The sequence below is a fragment of the Bos grunniens genome, chromosome 13 (genome assembly GCF_055505025.1).
Source record: "Bos grunniens cultivar Pamir isolate PY7600 chromosome 13, Bosgru_T2T1.0, whole genome shotgun sequence".
NCBI lineage: Eukaryota > Metazoa > Chordata > Mammalia > Artiodactyla > Bovidae > Bos > Bos grunniens.
Window position 1 is genome coordinate 50,531,007 of NC_141177.1, and position 26,352 is coordinate 50,557,358.

The 26,352-nt window shown below is 43.5% G+C and overlaps 2 protein-coding genes across 40 annotated transcripts in view; one reads left to right on the top strand and one right to left on the bottom strand.

Annotated features, from left to right (window-relative positions):
- NSUN6 (NOP2/Sun RNA methyltransferase 6) overlaps positions 1–18,667 on the top strand; it is an 89,341-nt gene extending 70,674 nt beyond the window's left edge. For 10 of the 24 annotated variants that reach the window (XR_015139571.1, XR_015139575.1, XM_086334132.1 and 7 more), the window contains 3 exons: positions 335–483; positions 7,474–7,599; positions 9,424–18,667. Coding sequence is in view for 8 of the 24 variants with exons in the window: in XM_086334132.1 (XP_086190258.1) it covers positions 335–483; positions 7,474–7,599; positions 9,424–9,639 (491 nt within the window). In the remaining 16 variants the exon portion in view is untranslated. The remainder of the gene's footprint in view (positions 1–334; positions 484–7,473; positions 7,600–9,423) is intronic. The other 14 variants (XR_015139564.1, XR_015139574.1, XR_015139570.1 and 11 more) reach the window with 8 other exon arrangements.
- CACNB2 (calcium voltage-gated channel auxiliary subunit beta 2) overlaps positions 15,119–26,352 on the bottom strand; it is a 464,597-nt gene continuing 453,363 nt past the window's right edge. For all 16 annotated transcript variants that reach the window (XR_015139558.1, XM_086334123.1, XM_086334114.1 and 13 more), the window contains 4 exons: positions 19,683–19,834; positions 17,896–17,991; positions 16,696–16,881; positions 15,119–15,782 (listed from right to left, as the gene is read on the bottom strand). Coding sequence is in view for 15 of the 16 variants with exons in the window: in XM_086334123.1 (XP_086190249.1) it covers positions 15,294–15,782; positions 16,696–16,881; positions 17,896–17,991; positions 19,683–19,834 (923 nt within the window). In the remaining variant the exon portion in view is untranslated. The remainder of the gene's footprint in view (positions 15,783–16,695; positions 16,882–17,895; positions 17,992–19,682; positions 19,835–26,352) is intronic.

The following is a 26,352-nucleotide window of genomic DNA, read 5'->3' on the forward strand; positions in this document are numbered from 1 at the left end:
CTCACACAGCCCCTGAGGTTCAGCTGTGGTTTCAGCCCATCTTCTGGGGAAATGTCTTAGGGGAGCTATTCGCGCCCTCCTGGTATGCCGTGGGCAGATCCTAGCACTGATTGGTTTCCCAGTATGTATGTCGGGGGGGTGGTATTTGCGTCCTCATAGAACAGCGGGGTGGGTTCTGGCACCCACTGATGGGTTTCCTAGTTGCAGAAGCTCACTGTGCCACCCCCCACCCCCCAGGACAGCATAGAAATATCCTGGAGCCCTCTGGTGGAATTCCTAGCGTGCTGGCGCTGTCTGTGCCCTTCCACAAATATGTTTATAATTTTCTTTACAGGAGAACCTCCATTCTTACCAGAATCGTTTGACCGAATTCTTCTCGATGCTCCCTGCAGTGGAATGGGACAGAGGCCAAACATGGCATGTACTTGGACTTTGAAAGAAGTGATGTCCTACCAACCATTACAGCGAAAACTCTTCACTGTGGTATGTGATGCTACTTTGTTGTGGAAGAAAGGTGACCTAGTTCGATATTTTAAAGACTGAGAGCAGTTTTCATAGCAGCATTATTCACAGTAATTAAAAATGTGGGAAAAACCCATATGTCCATCAGTAGATGAATGGATAAGTAAAATGTGTTTGTACAAACAATGACATTTTAGCCAGCCTTGGAAAGGAATGAAATTCTGATGCATGCTACAACATGGATGAATTTTGAACATATTATGCTGAATTATATAAGCCAGACACAAAAGGACCAAATGGTGTGTGTGATTCATTTATATAGTGTCTAGAAAAGGCAAATTCATAGAGACAGAAAGTAGAATATAGGTTACCGGAGGCTGAAGGAGCAGGAGGACGAATCGGGAGTTAATGTTTCATGGTTCAGAGTTTCAGTTTGGAAGAGTTCAGGCGATGGATAACGGTGATGGTTGTACAACAGTGTGAATATATTAATACTTAATGCCATTGAATTTTACACTTTAAAATGGCTAAAGTGGTAAGTTTTATACATACCACACACAGAGAGCACCAGAGACCTAGTCTTCCTTTACATTGACTCATTCTGTCATCGCAGGCAGTAGTTGAATTTCTTCTCTGAGACATTGAGTGAATTTGAAACATTCTGCTTTACCTTAAAAATAGAGGGTTGTTAACATAGAGTTACTAACTGATGTAAAACATTTGGATATAAAGTAAAATACTTTTGAGTATTCCCTGGTGTCCAGTGGTTAAGACTGAGCTTGCCCTGCAGGGGGGCACAGGTTCGGTCTCTGAATGGGGAATTACGATTCCTTATGTCGTGTGGCATGGCAAAAATAATTAGATAAATAAATAGCTTTTTAATAGACTTCCTAATCATCTTCGTGAATTAAAGGTGGGAAATCCAACAGAGGTGAACTCGTTCATGAAACTGGGACGTGACAGCATCCAGTGTAGGATGTAGAAGGACCAGGCAGACTTAGCAAGTTAGACTGGTCTCCGGGATGTCTCACAGGAGGCCCTGATAAGACGCGTGAGAGTTTCTCTCAGCCTTGTAAACATGATTTCATGGATTCCCCAGGAAGCAGACAGCATTGGATCGAAGTCGGTCCCGCCATTTCCTCTCAGCTCTCTAATTATAAACACACAGGCTATAACAACAGCGCATATGCTCCGATGACTCCCTCTCTGGAGTTGTCTTTGAGTGCCTTTCTCTTCAGCACTCCTGGTGTCTCCTTTCCTACCCAAAAGTGGCACTGGGAGTGGATTGTTGCAGTGGATTCTTTCTCTTCTATATGGTCTTGAGAGAACGCATCCTGGAAGTTGAAACAGCAAGCAGAGAAAAAGAAGCTTTGCTTATAGCTACAACCCACTTTGACGTTTGGGTAAAATTTTGTTGCTCCTGTTGTTTAGTCGCTAAGTCATGTATGACTCTTTGCAACCCCGTGGACTGTAGCCTGCCAGACTCCTCTGTCCATGGGATTTCCCAGGCAAGAATACTGGAGTGGGTAGCCGTTTCCTTCCCCAGGGGATCTTCTTGGCCCAGGGATCAGACCCGTGTCTCCTGCATTGGCAAGCAGATTCTTGACTGCTGAGCCACCAGGGAAGGCCAAGGATAAAAAATTAGGACCCTGTTTTAAGAGACTTGGCTTTTTGTTTGTTTCAGCTCCTTTAGGCATTTTAAGAGGCCACTGGGAGGAGATGTGTTGGTCTTAGTGACAAGGAGCCCCTGACCATGTGCAAGAGAGAGTAAAATCCAGCACATGGGCCTTTGGGTGAGGGTGGGAGTTGAGACTGGATACGGTGTCTCTGCATCAGTTACTCTGGATACCTGGGTTTCATGACTGAGAAATGGGGAGGGTGCCTCCACCTGATGGGGTTGCCTCACTGGAGACCGGAACCATTCCTCTGGCAGTGATAAGATTTGTTGAGAAAAGCCATGTAATATGCTCAAATAGCAGCTAGCAAAGTTTAAATTTTGATTGGTCTACTATGGTTAAGAGATACTAGTATATGCTTTTTTTTTTTAAGATTTTCATTAACATTTTTAAAAATTTTCATTAACATTTTTTAAAAATTTAGGGATTTGAAAAAAGCTTTAATTATTTGGGGAAGGTTCATTTTCATATTACACTTTATTTCTTGAACAAATACATACTGGGCAGCTCCTGTGTGCTAGTGCTGGGTGCTGATGATACGATAGTTAACCCTTGCCCTTTTACATGAGGTTTCTTTTATTTTTTTCCAACTAAAGTAATTTATTTGTTCTTTTGGTACATAGATGACATAATTATAGACAAGTTTTGATACATAAGAAAATCCTTCTGTCCACCTCTGTTTGCTAAATGAATCTTCCCAGTAATTTTTACAATTTTTAACACAATACAGTTTCCTTGAACTGAAGCAATCGCAAGAACACATTGGTACTGGTCTATTAGAGCTTACATGGGGTCTCTCTTCTAACTGGTACTGTGCTTTGCAAGTCGCTTCAGTTGTGTCCGACTCTTTGCAACACCATGCAGTAGAGCCTACCAGGCTTCTCTGTCCATGGGATTCTCCGGGCAAGAATACTGGAGTGGGTTGCCGTGCCCTCCTCCAGGGGATCTTCCTGACCCAGGGATTGAATCTGCATCTCTTACATCTCCTGCATTGGCAGGCGGGTTCTTTACCAATAGTGCTACCTGCATTTCTAACTGGGGAGGAATATAAACAGAGAGATGAGTAAGTGATTTTGTGTATCCAAGGTGTGACCCTATGGAGCAAACTGAAGAGAGGAGCTGGTGGGGGGGGCACCCAAAGTGGAAGCAGAGAGACATGGATGATGCGCAGGGAGCAAGCCCTGCAGGGAAGGAACAGGCTCTCTGGGCTGCTGCTGTCAGGGGTGCCGCACCAGCCAGAACCGCAGAGGCTGGTGGGGCTCAGGCAGGACAAGCCAGGCACACAGAGGGGAAGGCTGCAAGGGGCTGCTGTACATACGTCGGGAGGGCCACTCTGAGGCCATGAGCTTTGACTCCAAGTGATGACAAGGAATACTGGAAGGGTTTTTTGTTCTCTTGGCCGTCCCTTGAGGCATGCATGATTTTAGTTCCTGACCAGGGATTGAACCTGGGCCCCAGCTGTGAAAGTGCAGAGTCCTTGGCCACCAGGGAACTCCCCAGGGAATGGTTTTGAGCTGCGAAGAGGCAGTTTTAAAAGCACCACTTGGGTTGCTGTGTTGAGAATAGATGGGAGGAGGGCAGGGAACAAAGCAGGTGGGAAACAGTTGGAATAATCCAGGTAAAAAAAAATCATGAAACTAGGAGCAGAGTGGCAGCAGTGGCAGTCGTGAGACTCCTGGGTCTGTTCTGAAGCTAGAGGCAAGAGGATTTACTGGACGGACAGGAACGTGAGGGAAAGAGGCGCAAAAGATGATCCAGGGTTGGGGCCTGTACCCCAGGAAGGACGGGGGGATCCTTCTCCGGGAGGCTTCAGAGGAAGGTAGGCATTCAGTGTGGGATGGGAAAAATATTGAGAAAGCAGTTGAATATATGGGAACAGAAATCAAAAAGGAGTCTCACCTAAAAATGGTGAATTTTCAGCATAAAAATGGTATCTAAACCCATGAACAGAGAAGGCAGTGGCACCCCACTCCAGTACTCTTGCCTGGAAAATCCCATGGATGGAGGAGCCTGGAAGGCTGCAGTCCAAGGGGTCGCTGAGGGTCGGACACGACTGAGCGACTTCACTTTCATGCATTGGAGAAGAAAATGGCAACCCACTCCAGTGTTCTTGCCTGGAGAATCCCAGGGACGGGGGAGCCTGGTGGGCTGCTGTCTCTGGGGTCGCAGAGAGTCGGACACAACTGAAGTGACTTAGCAGTAGCAGCAAACCCATGAAACTGAATGATCATATTTGGGAAAAGTCTTGGTCCAGATGGGCTGAAACAGCTCTGAACTAATGAAATGCATCTGGTCTGGAACATTGTTTTTTTTCAATAATCATATTTTTCTTTGGATACTTTTTATTTTGCATTGGGGTATAGCCAGTTAACAATGTTGTGATGGTTTCAGGTGCGCAGCAAAGGGACTCAGCCATCCATACAGATGTATCCATTCTCTCCTAGACTCCCCTCCCATCCTGGCTGCCATATAACATTGAGCAGAGTTCCCTGTGCTGTACAGTAGGTCGTTGTTGATTATTTACATATATAGTTGTTTAGTTGCTCCGTCATATCCAACTCTTTATCGACCCCACGGACGGTATCCTGCCAGGCTCCTCTGTCCATGGGATTTCTCAGGTGAGAATACTGGGGCCGGTTGCCATTTCCTTCTCCAGGGGATCTTCCTGACCCAGGGATCTAATCCTTGCCTTCTGCCTTGGCAGGTGGATTCTTTACCACTGTGCTACCTGGGAAACCCATCTTACGTATAGTAGTGTGTGTATATTAATCCTAGTCATTCAGTCAGTTCAGTCGCTCAGTTGTGTCTTATGCTTTGCGACCCCATGGACTGCAGCACGTCAGGCTTCCTTGTCCTTCACAAACTCCCGGAGCTCGCTCAAACTCATGTCCATGGAGTCGGTGATGCCATCCAACCGTCTCATCCTCTGTCGTCCTCTTCTCCTCCTACCTTCAATCTTTCCCAGCATCAGGGTCTTTTCCAAGGTGTTAATCCAAACTCCTAATTTATCCCTCCCTTCCACCTTTCCCTGGTGGTTCAGAGGTTAAAGCGTCCGCCTGCAATGCAGGAGACCTAAGTTCGATCCCTGGGTTGGGAAGATCTCCTGGAGAAGGAAATGGCAACCCACTCCAGTATTCTTGCCTGGAGAATCCCGTGGACGGAGGAGCCTGGTGGGCTACAGTCCACGGGGTCACAAAGACATGGACATGACTGAGCGACTTCACTTCACTTCACTTTCCACCTTTCCCCTTTGGTAACTGTTTGTTTGTGAAATCTGACCTGTGTATATGTGCCACACCTCTATCCATTGCTCTGTTGATGTTGCCTCTGTGCCTTGGCTATTGTAAGTAGCGCTGCTATGAACACGGGAGTGCATGTGTCCTTTTTTATTTTGTGTTGGAGTACAGTCGATTTACAATGTTGTGTTTCACGTGCACAGAAAAGTGAATCAGTTATACATATATCTACTATTTTTCATATTCTTTTCCCATGTAAGTTATTGCAGAATATTGATAGGGTTCCTGTGCTATATGGTAGTCCCTGGCTGATTATGTATTATATATAGTAATATGTATATGTTAATTCCACCTCCTGGTATATCCCTCCCTGCTGCCTTTCCCCTTTGGTAATAGATTTGCTTTTGAAGTCTGTGAGTCTGTTTCTGTTTTTACGTAAATTCCTTTGTATCATTTTTTTGGATTCCACACTAACTGATGTCATACGATATCTGTCTTTCTCTGTTGGGCTTATTCCATTTAGTATTGTGGGTAAGCTCTGTATGGCTTCAGGCGTCCTGTCTGCTGATGGGTGGTGAGTCTGTGTGTTCCTGTCTTGCTGGTGGTTTGGTTGGAGATGTTCCAACACTGTAGGCTGTTGGGCAGGGCCAGGTCTTGGTGCTAAAAGACCTCCTGGAGAGCTTACACCAATCGGTATTCCCTGGCGTCTCTGCCACCAGTGACCTTGCTCCCACAGGGAGCCACAGCAACCCCCGCATCCCCAGGAGACCCTCCACAACCCTCAGGTGGGTCCGGCCAAGGCTCCTGTGGAGGCACTGCTTTGCGCTGGGTCCCAGTGCACCTGAAATCTGCGTGTGTCCACCTGGACTGAAGTCTCTGTTTTCCCCCATCCCGTGCAGATCCTGCATTCAAGCCTTGCTGGCTTTCAAAGCAGATATCCTGGGGGCTGCTCCTCTTGATGCCAGACCCTCAGGCTGGGGAGTCTGACATGATGCTCAAAACTTTCACCCTGTGGGAAACCTCTGCGATATAATTATTTTCTAGTTGGTGGATCCCCCACCAGTGGGTATGGGATTTATGTTGCAAAAGCGCCCCTCCTGCCGTCTCGCTGTGGCCTCCTCCTTGTCTTTGGAAGCAGACTCTCTTTACTGGTAGGTTCCAGTCCTTTCACCTTGGCAGTGGTTCGGCAGTTTGTTGTGGTTTTGGTGTTTTTGTGAGAAGAGAGGTTGGGTCCGTCTACTCCTCTGTGTTGTCTGGAATCGAGGGGGTGGATGCTTGCTGCCTGTTTGCTCAGTACATGCTGGCCCTCGTTCCCTCGTTACGGGGGTGCAGGTGTGGTGGCCGTTGCTTGTTCCCGGGATAGCAGGGGAGTGACAGTGCCCGCTTGCAGGTCTTTCGGCCGTGGCAGTGGCCTGGGCCTGCCTGTGAAGCCCACAGTGGTGTTGGTGGCACACGCCCACTCCCAGAGCCTGTGTGACCATTGTCCTGTTGCCTGGGAACAGGCATGGGGTAGGCAGCTCTTATGGTTTCTCTGCCTCTCTCCTTGGGTGCACCCCCCTGACGACGGTGCCTTGCTTCTCTGTCAGGCCCTGGCTGCTGCTGCGCGAAGCCTCACTTGCCATAATGCCACCTCTGCAAGCTGTCCCCATGCAGCCAACCCTGGGCCTCTCCCTGGGACTGTCTCCAAAGCCCGAGCTTCTGCACCCAGTCTCCACCTGAAGTGACAGATGGACATCTCAGGCTGAGGAGCACGGGCTGGAGGTGCCAGCCTTCTGAGCGACCCCCTCCTCTGGGTGCTGCAGACTGGATGGGTTCTTCCACCGCCAGTGAGGGGACTTGCCAGGGCGCAGGAATCTCTCCTCCTCCATTCACAGCTCTCTCCCTAGGGTGCAGGGCCCGTCCTGATTCCATTCTCTTGCCTTTTCCTTTTGCCCGGTTATGTGGAGGTTTTCTTGTCCCTTCAGAAGGCTGAGGTCCTCTGCCAGCATTCAGTAGATGTCCTGTGCAAATTATTCCACCTCCAGATGTTATTTTGCATATGCATTTCAAATGTGTGCTTGCTCTCCTGACGCCTGTGGTCTGACCGCTCTTGTCTTCAGGCGGTGGAGCTGCTGAAGCCGGGGGGCGTGCTGGTGTACAGCACGTGCACTGTTACCCTGGCAGAAAATGAGGAACAGGTTGCCTGGGCCCTCGAGGCGTTTCCCGGCCTTCAGCTTCAGCACCAGGTGAGGACCGTGGCAGCTCTCTCCAGGTGATCCAGTAGGTCACGGGAACGTAAGTGTAGTGATGAACCCAGAGTTACGTGAAGGGATACGTCAGGCAAAACTCCTGAAACAAATCTTGTGGCACTCAGGGCGGTTTTTCCAATGAAAGCCGTTCCAGATGGTCCTGGAACATCTGGAGTTTTCACATCCTGATCCAGGATTTCCAGGCCTTTACTCTTACTGACCAGAGATGTGTTAATACGTATCTTGTTATCCAAATGTTATTGACTGGAGACGTATCAGTATTCACTTACATAACGACTTGCCAGCCACAGGTGTTAATTTCTGCAAAAATCCCCCAGTCAGTAATGTGTGTAAATGACCATAGAACTGAGATGGATTTTTGATACATGTTTGACTTGTCGCTCTTGTTCATGTTATTTGGAATTTTGTTTCTAAAACCCTTTTCCCCTCTCTCAGTCCTGTATTTTTCTGGTTTGGGGAAATGGTGAGCATTTTTTCTCATGACATATCAAAGCCCAAACAGGCTTTGATAACCGGGATTCAAAAGAGTAGCCAAGCGGGGGAAGATAGCGCAGGTTAATCTCTTCCTTTGGTTTCTTAGATACGATATAGAACATTTTAAAAACTCCCTTGCACTTTCTTTTACTTAGCACTGCCTTTTAGTTCAGGTTTTTATTAAAATATATTTATGACTAGATTTTTCTGCCCATGATGTTTGAGACTAGGTTTAAATCTGTAGTAATGCTCACATTAATTCAGATACATTGGACGTTTAACTTCAGACTTTCCAGGACAGAATTCTAGTAAGTAATTGGATACGTAACTAGAAAGCAATCTGGAGATGCTTTCTAGACTCAGAAATTAAGATAATTACATTGTAGATGAAAAGAAGACTTGAGAATTCACTCCAATTTTGTGTGTGTGTGAGTGAGTGCATGTATATTCAATGTATACTACCAGAGATGGAACCCCACCATGCGTTAGTAGACAGTAGGTTTTCTGATAGAAGCCTAAGAAAATGTATCTTCAGTAACATAAACATTTATCTGTGAAACGGTGCCTTAAGTTAGGCTTGTGCAATTTTTGGAGTAGCAGTTTGCACAGACCACTCAGTTCCTTATGATTCTTTATTCTTCTAATCAGCACAGCCTTCGTTTTCTCATCTCTTTAGATATTCTAGTACATTTAAAAAACAACAAAAAAAGATAAATTTTTATCATCCCATTGGTATGGACCAGAGAGAGGCCTCCTGTCAGGTGCCTCCTGTCAGCTTTGGGAGGGTCTGACAAATAAAGCTGAATTTTCATCTCGTGATGTGCCCATGAGTATGTCAGGCCCACAGACATACTGAGTGCCCACTGTGTGTCAGGCGTGATATCACCTTATTTAAGCCTCAGAACTGAGTATTTTATCTGTTTGGTAGATGAGGAAACAGGTAAGTTATTGTTCTAAAGTCACACGGCTAAGATGTGCAGAGCTGCACCTGCAATCCATGTGTTGCTGACTAGTGCTCAGGCCTTCTGCATGTTGTGGTCCTTGATAAGCGTAAAGCCCATCCTAGGAGTTCAGTCATCAAGGGACTGCTCTTACCATTATCCTACTTTATTATACAGAAAAGCAGCATGTCCATTTCTCTCCCTCTCCCTCTCCCTCTCCCTCTCTCTCTCTCTCTCTCTCACACACACAAAGGTATTTACTTATTTTTCTGTTTCTGGAATTGGTGGTAATTACAACTCAGTTTGTCTTTTAACATAAATGGTGCACAGGCACTCTTACTATAACACGAGGATGTTCATCTGTGTTTATTCTTCTCCCGAGCAGGACCCACAGGTGGGAGGAGAAGGGATGCTGGGAGCTGGCCTGTCACCTGAACAGTTGAAACGGCTGCAGCGATTCGATCCCTCTGCAATGCGGTCACTGGACCGTGACATTGGTTCTCTGAGAGACGCCAGCATAGAAGACCTGGTTTGGCTGGCAAATAAGGATTGTATAGGTTTTTTCATAGCAAAATTTGTAAAATGCAAAAGCACACAGTAGGAGGATCTTTAGAAATGAAGATTCCAAACATGTGCCTGGTGGTTATTATTATTATTTTTTTAAACCAAACTCTCATCAAACCATGTGATTGATGTCGTGGTTGCTGGAGAAACAGAAAAGGCTGCCAGCTGTTCCACCAGTAGAGACTCTGCTTCACAGAGAAAGAAACTGGAGGGTTGGGGTGGGAGTGGGGTGTGTGTTGAGATTATACTTTGCGTTTTTAAGAAAATTTTTCCTTTATGGATTTAGCAGAGTATAAAGAAAAGGAGGTGCCTGTCGATGTCTGGAACATATTTTCATTTGGGGTCTTTGTTTTAATTTGTAAAGAATGCAAGTCATTTTTAATGTTAAAATGAGTGGATTTAACAAAAGGAGTAAAATTAGCAGTATTTAATTTGGTTATAAAACATGTTTTCTGTTACTGCGTTCCTAAGTATGAGTTCCTTCAGAATTCAGGGTGTGTAGTCCGTAACTTATTATCATGTACCAGGAACCGAGCTGAGGGTTTCACTTGACTTCTTCTGTTACTGTTTGGTATATCAGCCCCTCTTTCAGATGAGTTCTGGATCACTCCCAAGTGACAGTCACACTTCACTGTGTTTTCTTTTTCCTTCATGTTTTAAACTAAAAACTAAAATGAATTTTAACTCTGTAGATTAAAAATGAGACTATTATAGAATTTGGGTACCTTTCATCATCTAATGGAAGATACAGATTATTAGAGGTATGATTGGTAGAAAGAGAAGACCGTCTTGTGAGAGCTGGGAAGTGGCCAGGCCTTGGTGTTTTCCTGCCAACTCCATAGAACACCAACCCCAGACCATGCAGCTGTGACTAGGATAGATCAAGATAAAACAAGACTACTTCACCATCAAATCTGAAATCACCCAAACCACAGAGGTGACCAGACATCTCCCGCAGTGGCCAGTATATGTGGACTGCCTGTCAAATGACTGTAACTGTGGGCTCGCTTCATCCCACATGCTTTTTAGATGCGATCTATTAAAATACCCACCATGGGTTAAAAGGTGTCTCATGTCATGTTAAATGGATCTGTTTTGTTAATTTGAATCACCTCAAAATTCCTGAGCCTCTGGGCATTTAAAGTGGATACCTAATAGTTTTTTCCCTCTCCCCGCCCTTCACAGGTCTCCACTGGGCTTCATTGGTGGCTCAGTGGTAAAGAATCTGCCTGCCAATGCAGGAAATGCAGGTTTGATCCCTGGGTTGGGAAGATCTCCTCGAGAAGAAAATCGGGAACCCACTTAAGTATTCTTGACTGGGAGATTCCATGGATAGAGGAGCCTGGAGGGCTATAGTCCATGGGGTTGCAAAAGAGCTGGACGTGACTTAGGAACTAAACAACAGCAACAAAGGGTCTACGTTAGGAATTTCTCGAAACTTCTTGTGTAGAGAAGAGTGCAAGGTCTTGGATCAGGTGAGATCTTCAGAGGCCTCTGCTCTGAGCGAGCATTTCTTCACACTCTTCTCTGCAGCTGGGCTGTCTCTGCACCCCTTGGACCTCTGACTCCTCCTGTCACAGCACTTGACACATCACCCTAGGGAACAAGGCATGTCCTTGACACCTGCCCCCAGGAAGGCAGGAACCTTGTCCTTTCTGTACAGCTTCAGAGCAGATCACTGTTACTCCCTTAGTGAAGGAGGGAAAACCTACACCAAGTGCCCTAAGACTCACTATGTCACTGACTTCTTTCCATCCCTCATTCTGCCCCACACCCAGCAGGTGTCATCTGTCTAAAGGGAAACACTGTTGACCTGTGTACTTGTTTCCAGGGCTCAGCGTACCCCTGGAACTTTCAGTGTGATTTTAAAACACAGAAAGGCCATCCCTTCTCGTGCTCTCTACAGAACCTTAGGTGCTAGGCTGGGATGGAAATGGTCGGGAAGGAGCCTCGCAGCAAACATGAGAAGTTTTGATTAATACCAGCAAACACCAAAATATAAACAGTACAGGCAAAACAGAAGAAAAAATTTGCATGTTGAAAACAGTAATGGCAGATAAGAAATAGGATTAACATTTGTTTCTTTAACAGACATTTTCCAGTGGTTTCTTTAAAAAAAAAAAAAAACGGAACACAAAACACATTCAATCCTAAGGAACGCAGACATTTAAGAAAAAATATGATGGAAGAAAGGGAAGTGCAGAGGAGAACGAATACATTTTTTTTTTAACATATTTAATGTTGTCATAGTTATTTCTGAAACAGAAGCATTTTAATTCCACAGTGAGTACATTTTACTTCAAAACCGTGTATCACATTTTAAGTAGTAAAGTACAAATACTTAAAAATGTAACTTAACCACAATTCAACCACTGACCCAGAGACATCTAATTACCTGTGTCTCCACCAGAGTGACTCTTGACCTGTTAACAAGATTGGACCAGCAGCATCATGTCATTGAGCCAAGGGCGAGGATTAAAATGAAGATCTGATGATGGATCAGTTTAAAAGGGAAAAAAAAAAAATTCAACGTCGGAGGCAAGAATTGCTGAACATGTAAGGATGAAGGTGAGAGGAAGCTGACGTTGCTGTGCTCAGACCCCCGGAGACCTTTGACCTGCTGGAAGCTGGCACTTGGCAGTCGTCGTGGGGAGGGGACTGCAGCCCATGACCTCCCCAGCCCTGGAAGATGAGCCACGTGAGGGAAGTGCAGGTAAGTGTTTAACATACTTTCACCTGTAAGAATCACTCCTGAAATGGCAATTAATACTACTAATAGTAAACAGTGCAGAAGCCAGCTCTTTATTGTTTGAATGACTTTAAACCAGGCTTGTTGAACAGTTTGGTGTAGCTGACAGTGAAGGTTTGACATGAATGCAGAGCAGACCATGTTCAAATGTGGCATTGTCCCGAAGTACAGGATAACTAAGATGGCCTACATTTAGCAGCACCTTTTTGTAACAGTAACTTAAATGAGCAGTAGAGAGAGAGCAGAGGGAAAACCGAAATGGGTTTGACAAGGGGAAAAAAACCCACAGAACTATTCAGAACATTTCCAGCATTTTCTAGGTTAACTACAAAAATCATGATTCTACAACCGAGTTGGTTAAGCTGAAACCTTTGCTGTGTGAAAAGACTTAGAATTTTACATTCTACGAGTCAGTAAATATCCCATTGTCCTTGGGATTGTTTCTTCATTTACATATTTCCCACACACCGTTTACACATACACCCACTAAAAAGTCTTCACAGATAGATGTGCTTATGTCAGATCCTACAATAGAGGTTTCTGAGGAACACTCTGATTTGGACTAATGTGTTTCACAGTAAAGTGAGAAACAAAAGGTCCAGGTACAAAATTTTTAAAAAGGGAATCCGTTAATGTAGTTCTTTGAAAGGGATTAATGGTAGCAGCAAAAAAGATACATACCAGTTATACCTCAAGAATTTAAATATTCCAAAATCATGAACTGGGATGTAACTTTGTATAGGAAAGGTTGGGGGCCGGTGATTAGTGGACATCTTACCGTGATGGATAGTTGACTGAAAGTATTTTATAAAAGTAACTTTAATTGGAACATGGTTTCCCAATGATGTGACTAATTTACACTGAAAATTTATATATTATGACTAGTGTTTTTATATTCAATAAAGGTATGAGTACAGAGCTAATTAACAGATTGAGGGAAATGGTTCCTCTATTATCTGATAAAACACTATATGTATAATTCATTTTTATAACTCTTGAGTTTTCTTTGGGGGAGGAAAATAATGAATTAAACATGAGACAGTTTTACTTGTAAAGGTCCAAGGATATTTGGCAAGAACCTGGAATAACCAAAGAAGCGAAATAAAAATAGCCATATTTAACAAAATAAGAATTTTTAATGTCCAGGTCTGAAGGTAGGCAATCATAGGAGTTTTCCAGGAACAGACTTCAAGTGCCAGGTCCGTGCACACCTAATACTGTCTTACCTGTCCAGGCATTACTGGACAGATGGACACGTAAGAGAGGCAGAGCAGGTTTCAGCCTCAGCGTGACAGCCACCTCGCAGGCTGCCGACAGCGTGTCCCTGACACCAGGCTCAGCATCTTCTGGCTTCTCCTTCAGGGCAGGTGTCCCACGCAGGAAAACCTCAACATCTTAGTTCACTTCAAGTCACCTCATTTTGCCCTGATTTCTTCTGAAGAGCAGAAACTTTGGTTTTAAGAAGCACTTCTAGGTTTTGACGGACAGTGAAAGTGTCGGAGTGGGTGGGGGAGATGGGGATGGAAAGGGAGGCGATGGATTGAGGAGATAAGAGGGGAACAGCCAGTGGGGCGGGAGGAATCAGGGTCTCTGATTTTCCCCTGAAATTATTCTACAAGCTGTGTAAACGTTTCTCCCTACGACAGACACTCGAACACACGAGAGATCAGACATTTCCAGTGGAACACTCACAGTTAAAAGCGGCCCGTATTTTTCCTCTCCAGGGGCACGACCAAGGAGCCAGCAGGTGGGAGCTCTCTGAGCGAGTCTCCTTTGGCAGCGAGCTCCCCGCTACGCCCTGGCGGCTCCCGCAGCAGCATAGTGAACGGCGGAGCCAGGTGGGTGTGCGCCGGTGGCCCAGGCTGGATGCTTCTTGCGTCTTCCACACTCACACCCTCCACTTGCTCGCACATGCTCACCCCCAGACCCACACGCACACGGGTTCCAGCTCCTAGACTCCAGTGCTGTGACCTCAGACACAAGCTACGCAGGACGTGGTCGTCACAATCAGTGTGAACTGCACGGAGTAGAACAACCCTTGGAGTTTGGTTATATATTTCCCATAATTTATGGTCAGAAATGATAAACTTACAAGGATGGTGAAACATTCAGAAATCAAGCCTTTTCAAGTCAAGCAGCCACACGTATTTACAGTATGTACAGACTAGTGAACGGGGATGGGCGTCGAGTCGATGCTATTACAAATTTCCTGAAGGTGGGCTTTTCTAGTCCCTGTAATTCATAAAGCAGGTCTGCTGACTTGGCATTAAGACTCTAAAATAGTGTGATCAAACTGATATATATATATATTATATATAATATATATAATTATCGTAAGAAGGTGTTTGCAGAAATAACATTTACAAACTGTCTATACAGTACACAATACTAGTACATAGAAAATAGATTCTGACTTTATGATCCCCTTTGTGTAAGGCAAGACTGAATCTGTCCCCAAATTTAGTCAGCCGGAGGTACAAGCAAGAAACAGTGGTCCATGGATGAATATGCAAATCAAGTGCCTACATATTAAAAATTCGGCAAGAATCAGGAAACTCCACTTTTTATCTGGGCCAGTTCTAGCCCACTGGATATATCAACCACATTTTCGAAAACATCAGCTATGCTTCTTAAAATACCAACGCCACTCAGACGGCAACAGATTTGTTCGAGTGGCAGCTACCCCAGACGGGGTTCAAGGTTCCGTAGACAGCCAGAGGCCTGCAGCCTTTCCAGGCCAATTGATAGAGCACTTACAAAAGAAAAAAAAAGTGTATTAATACTCTATTTCATGCTGTTGCTATCCAAGCAACAGCAGTACAAAATATACAAGACAAATCACATGATTGCGGTGTAGACCCCCTTCCCCCCAAGATCGATGTGGGTGGGTGGTGGGTATACAAGACTTAAAAAAACAACAACAACACAAAAGGGCAGGAAAGTCATTGGCGGATGTAAACATCCCTGTTCCAGTCCGCGGCCTCGTTGCGTCTCCGGGACAGCCCTTCCCCGTCCTTGTCACAGTAGCGATCCTTGGATTTGTGGCGGCTCCGCTGTTTGTTGGACTCGTTGTGGTCCTGCTCTCGGTCCGGGTCCCTGGAGCGGTGCCGAGTCTCCCTGTGTCTGTGCTCACCGCCCCCGTGGGGCTCCTCTCGGTGGTTGTGGTCACGGTGCGGGGCGTAGTGGTCTGCGTGTTCGTGCGAGTACTCTTCCTTGGGCTCCGCGTAGGCGGAGTCGCGACTCTCCTGCGTCTCCGAGTCCAGGGTCTCTTGCCTGGAGAGGCCTCGGCTGGTGCCACTGCGATGGTTGTGGTGCTGGGTGGAGGAACGATGCTGGGCTTTCTTGACCGGTTCCGGGCAGTGTTCTTCTTCAGCTTGGGAAGCAGAGCGGCCCGGAGCCCCGCGATCCGTCCTCTGATCCCCTTGAGAACCCTGGAGACGGAGGAGCAAATACAGGAGAACCCCCGTCACAAAGGCAAGTCCTTTTAAGTCCAGTCCCTTTGCGCTGTCCTTGGCGCTTACAAATTAACATCAAATCCAATATAATATAAATGCTACTGGATGTTACCAAAAGAATTAAGCAAGCAAGCTGGGTTAGATTTCATTTCAGCCTTTTAGAGACTTTTTTTTTTTCTTTTAGATGAAGGAGGGATTTCTTTTATACGTTCTCTTGTGGTTCAAATACAGATACAAATTCCTGAGATCTGTCTACACCTGGGTGAACACTGAGCCACACCTCTGCTCAGATACAGATAGGAAGATAATTCTGGGAATGTGGGCTTTAAGGAAAAAAAAAAAAAGATAAACAGATACTTAAATGGCACTTAATGAGACCAGCCCTAGCATAAGATAGTCACATGTATCAAATTATTAATACAACCCTCCATGCTGCTCTATGAAGGGTCACGAGATGCAACCCTTGGGAGAGCCCCATGAGGTTGGTGCCATTAGATGCCTGGGGCACAGGGCCCGGGAGGGATTTGAACCCAGGCGGTCTTGAGTCCAGAGTCTGTGCTGCCGGCCTGTGGAAAGTTTCTCCTCTCTTCCTGTCTTAATAGAGTTAGTGGTCTGTGGTAACCTAAGAGCGGGGGATGATGGGAGGGCAGTCCAAGAGGAAGGGGATAGAGCTGATAGACATATAGCTATTCTACTTCCTTGTAGGAAGAAACCCATACAACCTTGAAAAGCAACTCTACACCAATTAAAAAAAGAATATGGGGAGAGGGGATCTACATTCACAGGATGCTGTTTACATTGCTTTTCTCACAGCTCTCTCAGGAGAGAGCTGCCTGATGGGAACAAACGCTGCGTTGGCACCCCGGGCGTGGACGAGGGCTCCGCTTACCTGTGAGTTGGAGGCTAGCGTGGGGCTGACGGGCAGGGTGGAGGTGGCTAAAGTGCGGCTGAGAAGGGGGTTGGGGAGACTGCTGCTGGGAGGGTGGGTGGCCTTCCAGTAGGCCTCCAGGTAGTCGGCCAGGTGTTCACAGGCGTCCTCGAGCTGGTTCTCATCCAGGATCACATCAAACAGCTCCTGCAGGGGCAGACATTACAGATGGCACCCTGACACCAGCCCCCGACTGCCCCCCCACCTTAGAGGAGAAAGCAGGGAGCCCCTTGGTCTCCGCTCGTGCTGCCTGACTCCTCCACACACTGTCCTCTGGAGTCAGCTTACAAGCATTGGTCCTCCTCGGGTACGTGTTGACACGAATATCAGTAGTATCAATGAGTAGGAAGTAGACAGGTGTAATAACAGTTGTTAAGGGCATGATTGAAAAAAAGGAATTAGCCCTACGTTAGAAGAGAGATGTAAAAAAGAAAAGAAGACTATAAGCCAAACAGTATAGGAAGAAGTCTGTTTTTGACAGAGAGACTGTGAAAAGCTGAATCTTGGAAATAGCTGCGGCAAGGGAAGGACATGAGGAAGCCCAAGCCACCTAGAAGGTAGGTTGGGAGGTAGGCAACATATGCATACGTATAGCTGGTTCACTTTGCTGTACAGTGAAAACCAACACAACATTGTAATCATCCTCTCATTAAAAGCTAAAACAAAACCCAGAAGCGTAGTGTCCCCAAGCATGGTATGCACAACAGGGATTCAAGGTGGGAATGGGTTCAGGTGTCAGAATCTGCTTACTGACTGGTTTGGAAATTGGTGTCTGCATGGTTTCAGATCAGTTTCATAGATGGTGATAAAGAGCCAGCAACTTGCTCCCAGATTAGAAGTGAACAATAAACCAACCCCTAATAGATCCATCTTTCCAACCAACGTTCTGAAACAACTGTGTTTCATTTACGATACTATGGATGTGTTAGATGTTAACAAAGCGACATCCCCATGGAACACACTGTAGCCGTTTGCAAGCCACGACCATGACCTAGACACGTGCTCATGGCAAGAGGTGGTCAGTTCTCTACTTTGGGAAGAAGCCCACTGCTAATGGAGAAGGTTCTCTTCTGGACAAGTGTTTACCTAGTCTGTCTGGTTTTTCTTAACAGAAAGCTGGGCTGATGACTTCAAGTGATTATACTGAACAGAGAGACTTACTGGAGGACACTGAGCTAGCTTATCTGCCGCCACCATCTGGACATTGAGGTGCTTCGCTTGAGATTTCCCTCGAGACTTTATTAACCTCTGTAAAACCTGCAAAATACGAGGTTTTTAAACAGGAGCGTCTGTACTCAGGTAGACAACAAGGTTCATTATTCACGCTTTTCTCTTTTTCATACAGCACTCACAGTTTACTAGGCAAGAAAACAATATCTAAGATGATCTGGAAAATTAATACATCTCGGTGGCAAGCTTCAAAAACCACCAGGATGTATTATTCTGAACATTTTTTTGAAGGCTAGCACTTCTCAAACTTTATCGCTCATGATTTATGTTTTTTAAAACTGTTGAGAAATCCCAAGAGCTTTTTATGTGAACTAGAATATTTACATACTAGACATTAAAACTGAGAAATGCATTTAAGAATGACCAATAAACTTCTTGCATGTTAACTTACATCACTTATTTCGATAAAAATAGCTAAAAATTGTTTGCAAATTTCTCTACAACCTGACTTCACAGAAGATAACCAATGTTTCCTCTTTCTACATTTAATCTGCCACAGTACATTACTTTGAAATACGTGAAGAAAATCCAGCCTCTTCCAGATACATAATTCAGAAGAGGAGGACTATTTTAGTAACCTTTTCAGATAATTGTGGATATTTTTCTTTGATACTACAGTAAACAAGTGGTAGCTTTTTAAAGATTAGCTGCCATGGAACATCTGAAACCCTACTCTATTAAATTCCATTGATTTGTCCTGAAATTTGAATGGCATGTCATTTGTTCTTTCCAATAAAAATGGTGTTCTAAGATGACTGCAATAGTCATACCAGTACTTGTCGAGTACCTCCCATTTCATTACGTAGAATATGAAAAAGGCTGGTAGCACCTTTTTGAATAGTCAAAATTTAATAATTTTGCTACTTCAAAGTACCACAAATAACACTTTATTGACTAAATATTAAAATAACAAATAGGATATTTTTGGCTTAAATAAAATACATTCTTAAAACTAATATCACCAGTTTTTGTATTTTTAGTGTGGACACCAGAAATTGTAAGAGTTAATGATTGTAAAATCTTAATTCCTAGCACAGTTAACTTATTAATACTCACACATTTCACAAGAATCCATCTAAAATCATAGGCGAAAGAGGCATCTTCTCATCTAACTTAAAGGTTGCCAGTAAAAAAAATGCACCTTATTCTGACCTAGTCTGGGACATATTTATATTTTAGTAATGCCTTTAGACAACAGCAAGGATCTCCTGTCAAAATACATACCAGGAACTAATGTATCCAGTGTTTTCAAACTCCTCTAAGACAGTGGCAGTAGATGGATTTTCATTAGGACATTAAGTGAAACTTATAACCTGGTAGCTCATGGTGAGGAAGAATGCAGCAGCTGCCGGTGCTGGTGTGGTCTTGCTTCCTGCTTAGACATTCCGACCACTTCTTTTGCACCATCAGTACAAAGGTCAGGCCAGTGGAAGAGGAGGACAATGAGGATTATCAGGGAAATGACCTTCTAGGTCCTCTGAAAGTGTCTCCAAGCCTCCCCCACCAGGACTCCACAGGCCACACTTTGGAAATCACTGTTCTCAGCCATGAAACTTATCATCACTCTCTGCTTATATGAATCTTAATGCTTCTCATCTACCACATCTCTCTCCAAATCCTTAGTGATGGATAAAGAAGCAGCCTGTTCTGAAAGCAGACTATAAGCACACATTTTAGTAAAGTTTCACTGCAGAACAAACGGTAACAGACCTGCTTACCTTAGGAGAAGAAATCTTGACATACACTATAATAGGGGCCAGAGAGGTTTTACTGAGCTGGGCTGGGTGATTGATTGTGTCCGCGTCAAGGACCACCAGTTGAAGTGTTCTTGCAAGTTCAAAAATCCTTTCGATTTCACTCTGAACTTCCGCTGTAAAAGGTGAAGCAGAACTTTATTAAAAGTTCAGCATTTCTAGACCAGATTGAGAGAAAGTAAAATGGTTACTCAGGCAGGTGAGCTCTACAGGTAAGAGGGCTGATAACAGGCATCGTTTGCAAAGAGCCATTCCTTCACAACATCTCGAGAATTTAGGAATTCCTCTCTCAACCAGTTATGAAATTTATTTCTAGTTTCCCATGATGTCTGTGAGAGTCAAACTTTTTGGCTCTCTGTGCTAATTTGTTTTGGGGGCTATAAAAATCACTCCACGGAGTCATTTTATTAAAATGTTGTAAAATAGAAACATGAAGAGAGCTCTTCCTCAAGCCTAGCAGCCCATCACCAGCCTTCCTGTCACTGCACAGGCTTACCTGCGTTTACATGCCATCTCTTGGTATGGAGTCTAGAGATGTTTATGAGCAAGCTGAACTATAGCAGGAAACAGATTTTCAGAATGTCTACGACAAACCTAGCCAGAAACACACTTCTTGTATTTTCCACCAACAAAAAGATGGTCCTGTAACATTCATGTTTTAAAAGGGCAGTTATGTATTGGAGGCAGCACCTCAGATATATAATCTGTCAGACTTATAGAAAAACATAAATTTACTTGAATACCGAAGTATTTTCATTCAGTTCATCTATTTCTCCATTCTCTCTCTTGAGTGTAAAAAGGGCTGTCCTAGAATATTTTCTCTGATGATGGATATATACTGTATCAGTGCTATGGAATACCTGAAATGTAATTAATGTGAATAACTAAATTTTTGAGATTCAGATAAAAGTTAGATAGCCAAGAGCTACGTTTCTAAATATCACAGATCTGTAAAGGACAATATAGCTTCCAGTGCCCACTACAATCATGAAGGGCCAATCCCATGAGATGCCTGGACCTACAGGACACCATTTAGCTCTTCTTGTGCATTTGCATCCATGCAGAAGGTTCCTGGAGATAATTTTAACTTGTGTATTATTCCAGAAAAGGCAAGCCACTAGTCATCTGCCTCTTACAACTAAGTGTCCTTTTGTTTACCTGGATGTCTTTAAAATGCCCCAAACCACTAGTGGTATGAGCTTTAAAGTAATATTTGGTCACATTACCACTCATGACACAGTTTTGCTAAAAGAAAAAAAACCTATTAAGCTTCTCAATAGACAAGTTTATAAGAAATACAGAGAACAGACAGTTGTGTAAACTACACCAGTGTAATTTAGTTAGCAAAATTCAGTCTCTGAATACCCTGCAGGATAAGTAGGATAACTGACCTAGTTTCTTAAAAAAATTACAAGGAGATAAAAGATATATGGAAAACAGGATTAAGAGATTCAAGGACCTAAGAACCAATCACAATGTGTGAAGTTTATTTGGATCCTGATTCAAACAAATAGTAATTTATATATTTTATGATGCAGAAGTGAATAAAATGTATGTATATATATGTGTGTGTGTGTGTGTGTGTGTATAAAATGTATGTGTTTGTATCTATATAGTATATGACAGCTGGGAAATGATGCATGGCTGAGTGGCAACGTGATGATACCAGGGGGTTATTATTAAGGTACAGTAGGGACTTCCCAGGTGGTCCAGTGATTCAGACTCCATGCTGCCAGTGCAGGGGCCCAGGCTTGATCCTGGTCAGGGAACTAGATCTTGAGTGTTGCAACTCAAACCTGGCGCAGCCAAATAAATACATAGTAAAAAAGAGGTACGATAATGGCATTATGGTTTAAATAAAAGGGGTCTCCACTGTTCAGAAATACACACTGAAATATTTATAGATAATATAAGTATCTTGGATTAACTTCAAAGTAAATGGTTGAAATTAGGTAACCAGTACCTGGGCTTTCTTACCACATACTGTTCATATATATTTCTTTCAATCATTCCTTTTGTAACTATGTCTTCTCTTGCTTCTTGCTTCTTAAATTTTTTATTCCAATTATAACCTTGCTTCTCTGTGCCCTGTGTTTTCACAAGCCACCGATCACCAGTAGTAAAGTTCCAATCTAAGTTTATTGTAAGCATTAAGAAATCTGATTAGTTTACAGCTGACATCATACTCAGTGGAAATGCTAGAAGCTTTTCCTCTGAGATTAGGAACCACATAAGGATGTCTACTCCCGCCACTTCTTTCAACATTGGATTGAAAGGCGTAACCAGAGCAAGTAGGCAGGAAACAAAACCAAGGCTTTGTTTTCCAACCAAATTGGAAAGGAAGTAAAACTCTCACTGTTTGTAGCTGACATGATGAGATTTATATATATATATATATATATATATATATATAAAAGACTCTACCAAAAGACTGTTAGAACTAATAAATGAATTAAACTGCAGGATATAAAATTAGTATGCAGCACAGCTCAGTGGAATAAGATGAGTCTCTCTCTCTCTCACACACACACACACACACACACAATCCTGCCATTTGCAACAAGACTCATGGACCTTACCAGCTTTATGCTAAGTGAAATAAGAGACAAATATATAATCTTACTGAAATGTGGAACTGAATAAAAAAGCAACAAGTTCATAGATACAGATAACAGGGGGTGGTGGAGGGTGATCAAAAGTACAGTTAAGTCCCAAGGATGTAACTGGAGTTAGTGATACTATTTGAAAGTTGCTAAGAGAGTGGATCTCAAGAGTTCTCCTCACAAGAAGAAAATTTGTAACTACATAAACTTGTAAGTAATCTTTCTGTGATCGTTATACAGTATATACATGTGTCAAACCATGTTGTAGACCTGTCAGTTACGTTTCATTAAAAAGAAATTTGATCACAAAGATTTTCATCTGTGTATCAGTTAATTACAGCTACTGACACAGTCACAAGAGTCCCATGCCTTAAAAATAACTTGTTTTTTAGAGGTTTGAGCACTATTAAAAAAATGATTATGAATGTAATTCATTGTTTAGTCGCCAAGTCATGTCCGACTCTGCAACCCCATGGACTGGAGCTGGCCAGGCTCCTCTGTCCATGGGTTTTCCCAGGCAAGAATATAAATGCAATACTTGTTATTAAATCTGGGTAACATATAAACATAAAATAATCCATTATCTTATTATGTATCCAAAAATTATATCTATTTATGTCAGTAGCTTAATATATGTATCATGGACATGTGTGTATATATGCATATATTCTAGTATTCTTAGATACACAGATACCTTCCACTTTTTAAATTAAGGTGGAAAATGAGATATTCTTTAAAAACTTAAAGATTTTTTTAGAAACCCAATGCAACATATTTGTAAATAAACCTTTTCTGAAGAAAATGCTTTTAACTTCCAAGCACAAAATGATGCTTTCAAAGAAACGTGCCCATACCAGTAGGTGGGCACACTAGTATGTACTCTTGGACAGAGTGCATCATGCTGAGAATTTATTTCAAAAAAGAAATGTCAGTGCTGCTGATGTTCATTTCTGAAACTGAAAAGCCTTATTTATCTGTCCAGATCCCAATCTCTTACACCTACTGAATTTAAACTTGCTGCTGATACTATGAAAAACAGTATCGAGGTTCCTCAAAAAAGAGTTGCCATATGACCCAGCAATCCCATCCCTGGGCATATATTCAAACAAAACTGTAATTCAAAAAGATGTGTGCACCCTTATATTCATATCAGCACTATTCACAATAGCCAACACATGGAAACAACCTAAATGTCAACAGATGAGCAGATAAAGAAGATGTGCACATACACAATGGAATACTGCTCAGCCGGACTCTGTGGGAGAGGGGTGGGGGGATGATTTGGGAGAATGGCACCGAAACATGTATAATATCATATAAGAAATGAATCGCCAGTCCAGGTTCGATGCCGGATACAGGAAGCTTGGGGCTGGTACACTGGGATGACCCAGAGGGATGGTATGGGGAGGGAAGAAGGAGGGGGGTTCAGGATGGGAAACACGTGTACACCCGTGGTGGACTCATGTTGATGTATGGCAAAACCAATACAATATTGTAAATTAGCCTCTAATTAAATTTAAATTTAAAAAATAAAAAAGGTAAAAAAAAAGAGTAACGCCATTTGCAGCAACATGAATGGACCTAGAGACGATCATACTAAGTGAAGTCAGAAAGAGACAAATACCATATGATACTCCTTACACATGGAATCTAAAATGTGACACGAACTTATCTGTGAAACAGAAATGGACTCAGAGGGCAGACTGTCAGTAATGTAATAGTAGTTCCAATGCCATTTCATAATCACTAAGCACAGATTTTTCATTTTGGCAACTTCTTTACTTAGCCTGAGAAAGGAAATCTGTTAAAGCCCTCTGTCAGCCCTGTCTCCTTTCCCCAGACCCAGGAAGGTTTGCCTCAGGGCACCTACTTCCCAGGCACCAACATGGCTTCTTAATCCAGCTGTTTGATCCTTGGGTAACAAGGCTTAATTTCTCAGAGCCCCTAAGTATTCTTTTCTGAAACATGGAAATGAGGACTAAGTGTATCAATGTGCAAAATATTTATTTTGGTGCCTGCTTATAGGAAATGCTTAATAAATGTCAAGTATTGCTTTGTGCCAACCTGCTAACATGTATCACACTGCGTTTTGATGATATGACTGAAACTTTTCCAACAGGCAGTGAACTGATAGGAAGACTGGCAATAATACATACTTACTTTGATTCCTTCCCTCAGGACAGTGCTTAGGACATATCTGGGACTCAAAAATTGTGTTGAAAGAATGAGTTAAAAAGGCAAAAAATATAATCATTGTGTATATATATATATATATATATATATATAATGTAACAAATATTTGCCTTTGTGTTTAATTGTGTTTAATTAGAGGATAATTGGTTTACAATGTTGGCTGCTGCTATACAACAGTGTGCATCATCGCACATCATTATACATATATTTATACCCCTTGCTCTTGGTTGAACCCCACCATCCCACCCCTCCAGGTCATCACAGTGCGCCGAGCTGGGCTCCCTGTGCTGTGCCGCAGTCTCCTACCAGCTGTTTTACGCCTGGTAGTGTATATGTGTCAACGCTGTTCTCCACTTGTCCCACCCTCTCCTCCACCCACTGTGCCGTCTCCTCTCTGCGTCTGTGGCTCTATTCCTGTAGGTTCATCAGTACCGTTTTTCTAGATTCTGTATATCTGACAATATACAATGTGTTTTCTCTTTATATTTGCCTTTTTAGTTGACTATACATATATGAGAAGCTGCTGTTGTAGAAACAAATGCATTAAATCTTCAAAAACATTAATCGTGAACTTGGCAGCCAAACTATATATAGGTGAAGTACTCCCTTTGGGTGGAGATGTGTGTAGCTGGGCCATCAGAGCAGTGTTGTGGAATTTTAAGTGTTAATTCCTTAAAATAGACATGGCTATGCCTGTAATGATTAATTAGGTCATTAATTAGGAGGAGGGAGGAAGTGAGATTCAGATCAATAGGCCCATAAATTTTTTTCCTAAGAGAAGGCAGATGGTCAAGTAAAAGTAATCACATCACGCACTGCTCAGTGGAGGAAATCCTGGAATGGTAGTCCAGATGCCCAGGGTCTAGCCTTAGCTTTATTCCTTAGTGCCTTACCTACACCACACGGATCCCTTCCCTTCCTGTGGTCCTTAGGTCCTTCACTGCACAGTGGTGACAAGATGGGTAGTTCTCAAACCCTGGCATGCACAGCAGAGTCACCTGGCAGGCTTGTTGAAACAGACTGCAGGGCCCCGCCTCCAGAGTTGCTGACTTCATAGGTCCGGGTGGGGCCTGAGAAGGCGCATTCCTAACTGATGCTCCCAGTAGTGATGCTGTTGATGTGGAGACCACACCTGAGGACCAGTGAGCGAGACGCACGCTCGGGTGTGCCACCCCAGTTCCACAGTGTTACCATGTAAGGGATGAGTTTCTCTTTAATTGACGCTCCTCCTGAGACAACTACATTCACAGCAGTTGTAAGAAACGACGGCGCCCAGTGCACTTTATTACCTAGTTTTCCTCAGTGGGAAGTCCTACAAGACTACAGTGCAACATCACAACCAGGATAATCCGTCTTCCTCAGACTGCCTGAGTTTTATGTACTCATCTGCGTGTGTATGTGTACTGAGTTCTATGCAGTTTTATCCCCTGTGTAGCTTCCTGTATCCATCACCATAGTCCAGAGACACAGCAGGTCCATCAGGATAAGGAAGAAGAGACCAACTTTTAACAAGTTATCTCAGCTGACTGTTCCACTGGGCTAAAATCATCTACCAAGCTGTAAACATTTTTGTCTGACCACCTGGTTGCTAATATACAAAGTGAATGAATTCCTCTCCTCCCATGCATTGTCTGTTACAACTACAGCCAAATACCAACTACATCTAGAAAAACATCTATTTCTGCTTTATTGACTATGCCAAAGCCTTTGACAGTGTGGATCACAATAAACTGTGGAAAATTCTGAAAGAGATGGGAATACCAGACCACCTGACCTGCCTCTTGAGAAACCTGTATGCAGGTCAGGAAACAACAGTTAGAACTGGACATGGAACAACA